Consider the following 3,568-nt stretch of genomic DNA (forward strand, 5'->3'; position numbering starts at 1 on the left):
GACCTTCTAGCTGTGAGGCCACGGTGCTAACCACTGAGACACTTTGCAGCCTTGAACACTGTAATGTATGACTAATTCAAACGCTGCTGTGACAGACATCCCACAGTGGCAGGAGCACTGTGGGAAATATGCTATAAAAGACTGGAGCGTATGTGGGCGCGCAGGAAGAGAGCGAGAAGAAGGAAAAGGTCTCCAAGTGTTCATCAGCCGTAGAGGGGTTGATGCTGCTGCAGCACACCAGCAAACCAACATCTGGATCAGATCAGGTGGTACACATATGCATAGTAGCACACACGTGTCCAGATGCACTTGTCCTGGAACTTCCTCCCGTATGAAGCCACATAAATGTGTCGTGAGTTTTACTCCAGTGGTGATGTCTTCTGTCTGAAGACATGAAGGTGTCACCCTACAGGCTGCTGCGGACACGTGTGCTCACATCTAAACATATCAAACACTGGGTGGTCTGGTGGCTTCTACTCTGGTTGTAAACATGAAGAATATGGAGGACTGACTGCTTTAAAGTGTACATGGGAGATGTTTAGAACATGCAATAAAGTATAGCTGGTAGCTATGTGAGAATGCAGAATATGTAGCTTTACTGGCAGCAGCAGCAGCAGCAAGGACGTAAGGAGGAAACTTAATATAAAAAGAATGATTAACTTTAGAGGCAATTAGTTGAATAATTGATTTGTCCATCAGTGGAAATTTATACTCTGACAGTTCTCGTGATGCATTATTCATTCATCAGTCACTTCTTGAGCAAACATTCCTCAAATAATTTGGTTCCAACTTCTCAGTTCTTCATGCTGGCCAATTTCTATGAAAGCAAAGTTCATATATTTGGTTTTGCTCCAGCCAAGACTGGCTATCTGAGCAACATGGATGGACTTTGCTTTCACTATTTTGGGGCATTTTAAGCAGAAAATAAGTCACAAACTGGATAATAATTAACTAATTAGTGGTTTCTGCTATTGTTAACACTGAATGGCTGAATTTTTGACTCAGGCACAACTATGAACAAAATGTTTCCTTGAATCGGGGCCCAGTTGGTGGTTTCGCCATAACGTGACCCTTCGTGTATTCTGAGGACTATGAGTAAACAGTTCCTGGTGACTCAGTGGCTTTAACTTCCTCTGTTAACGCGTGTGATCATCCCGTCAGGTTAGACCCTGGCCTTAGAAACCCACCAGCCCATACTGACTCATTAGTGTCGGCCCTGAGGCCTGACGGTGTTTCAGAGAAACAGCCCACAAAGTGTGTGTCGTAACCGCTCTGTGGCAGCTGTACAAGGCAGACATGTCTGCAGCATGTGGAAAGAAAAGCACAAACGTGTCTTGTTCTACGAGTAGAGTCCAAACCCGAAGCCTAACCCAAACCCTAAACCCTGAGCCTAACCTAAACCCTGAGCCTACGCCTAACCTAAACTCTAAGCCTAACCCAAACCCTAAACCCAAATCTAAACCCTNTCATGACCTTCTTCACTGATGAAGTCTGAATATGAGGCATAAACTCATGAACATGTCTGTAGGTGCAGCAGCAGCTCTGGATGCATCCATAGGACCAGATTTATAGCGAACCCAGACACTGGTAGCTACTCGGCTGCACCCAAAGGTACCATTCTACTGATGGTGTGATGTACAAACGTTTGCAGTTATGGCATCAGCACCCCTGATGTCCACCACAACTGCTGCCAGATGGATGAGAGCAGCAGGTTCTGTCTCTACCGGACCCTGACCCTATGAGGGGATGGTTTACCTCTGCAGCCTGCGTCTCCTGGTGCAGCAGCGTCAGCCCTGTCAGGTCTTCAAGGAACGAGTGGGAGGAATTAAAAACCTTGGACAGGAAGCTGAAACCTTCCCTCTCGTAGTGATCCAGGACCTGGACAAAGACACAACATGAATAAAAACTATTACGGGTGAGTTAACAGAACATGTAAAGTGTTTAGCTGGTTAACACGACAGCATTCACAAGACAAATATTCAGGGTCTACAGATCTGTACCTGTCATGTCTCACAGGTTCCACCTTGTACTGACTTTGTTAGTTAGTTCTAACCATGCAGTTCAAACAGATGGAGCTATTTCCTGAGTCCACGCTTGCCACGGGTCCTAACTTTGCATCATCCACTACACGGGATGGCGGGGAACTCGTTTTAAAGGAGGGACAGAGTTCCTCATGTGTTCTGTCGAAGACCACAAATGTCGCTCATCCGTCAGAATACATCCCATAATCACAGCAGTGTGTCGTGCTTATGGACGACATGCAGCCGAGCAGTCAGGACACAGCGTGAGTGGAGGGACCAAGTCCACCGATCCTGAAGGCAGGATGGAAGGACAGGGATGCAAGATCAGCTCCAGTTTCAGGATGCATGTGGCTGAAATAAAACCAGAATGTATCTCTACAGCATCGGTTCTGCTTCTTTCAGGCAGGTAGGTCCATTCCCTCAACAGTAAACATCACAGCCGGTGCTGTCCACAAAATGTACTCAGGTAAGAACTGAAACCGCACAGACTGGATTTGAGGCACACGGGTGAAAAACCATAAATAAATAACGCGAATGCACTGCTTCACCTTCCACTGCCCTTTGAGCACAATACTACATGTTGCCCCAGACGTTTCTGAAAGTGTTCATCTTGACTGAAAACTGCATTCTGGCTCAAAGTCCTCACTGACTGACCCTAACCCCGCATACTGCAGGTGGAGCAGTGGGTTGTGCTGATGATCACAGCTTCAGACAAAAACATCGTTACACACAATCAGATAATTGGAACCTTTGAGAATGTTATCCTTGCTGCTGTAGCCGTGAGGCACAGGCTCTGATCCACCACCGCTCGGCACCTCTGCAGTCACACTGCAGTGTTTGCCTTGATCTCCTCCCAGCACACACTTCAAAAACACACACCTTCACTCCAAAACACCGATGCACACACACACCATCCTCTGCCCTCTCCACTACCTTCCTAAGCTTGGCCGAGGCTTTCATGGACGCCCACTGACCCTCCTCTGCAGGTGTAGGGTTACCTGTGCCTCAGACACCATCACGCTGTGTGTGTGCGCGTGTGTGTGTGTGTGTGTGTGTGCGTGTGTGCGCGTGTGTGTGTGTGTGTGTGTGTGTGTGTGCTGGCAGACTGACCTGGCGTCTCGTCTCTGAGCCAGACACACTGCACACAATACACACTGATGTGTCCCTCATTCATCTTTTCATCCTCTCTTTGATTCTCCACTTCCATCCACGGCTTCTGTTACGAGAGACGCCAACAGCCAAAACCCACTTTGTTGAAATATAGCTGCTCATGACACAGAAAGCAACCCGATAGCTGTGATGAGATTCTGATAACGTTAATAAAGTCACTGCACACACACACACACACACACACACACGCCACTCAACAGGTAAACACAACCCTACAACACAGACATGTAAAGAGCAGGACAGTCAGAAGGCCAGCTGACGTATGACGGGGTGAGGGCTGCACCCAGTTACACATGTAATAGAGACTTAGAGACAGACAACCAAGCACACTCACATTCACACCTACGGACAATTTACAATCACCAATTAACCTCAGC

At 47.4% G+C, this 3,568-nt stretch overlaps 1 protein-coding gene across 1 annotated transcript in view; it reads right to left on the reverse strand.

The window, feature by feature from the left end:
- Positions 1 to 3,568, reverse strand: part of atg7 (ATG7 autophagy related 7 homolog (S. cerevisiae)) — a 69,777-nt gene that overhangs the window by 34,920 nt on the left and 31,289 nt on the right. The window contains exon 19 of the mRNA XM_008290034.1: positions 1,756 to 1,878. Within this exon, the coding sequence (XP_008288256.1) occupies positions 1,756 to 1,878 (123 nt within the window). The remainder of the gene's footprint in view (positions 1 to 1,755; positions 1,879 to 3,568) is intronic.

This window comes from Stegastes partitus, unplaced genomic scaffold (genome assembly GCF_000690725.1).
Source record: "Stegastes partitus isolate 25-593 unplaced genomic scaffold, Stegastes_partitus-1.0.2 Scaffold14, whole genome shotgun sequence".
Taxonomy (NCBI): Eukaryota; Metazoa; Chordata; class Actinopteri; family Pomacentridae; genus Stegastes; species Stegastes partitus.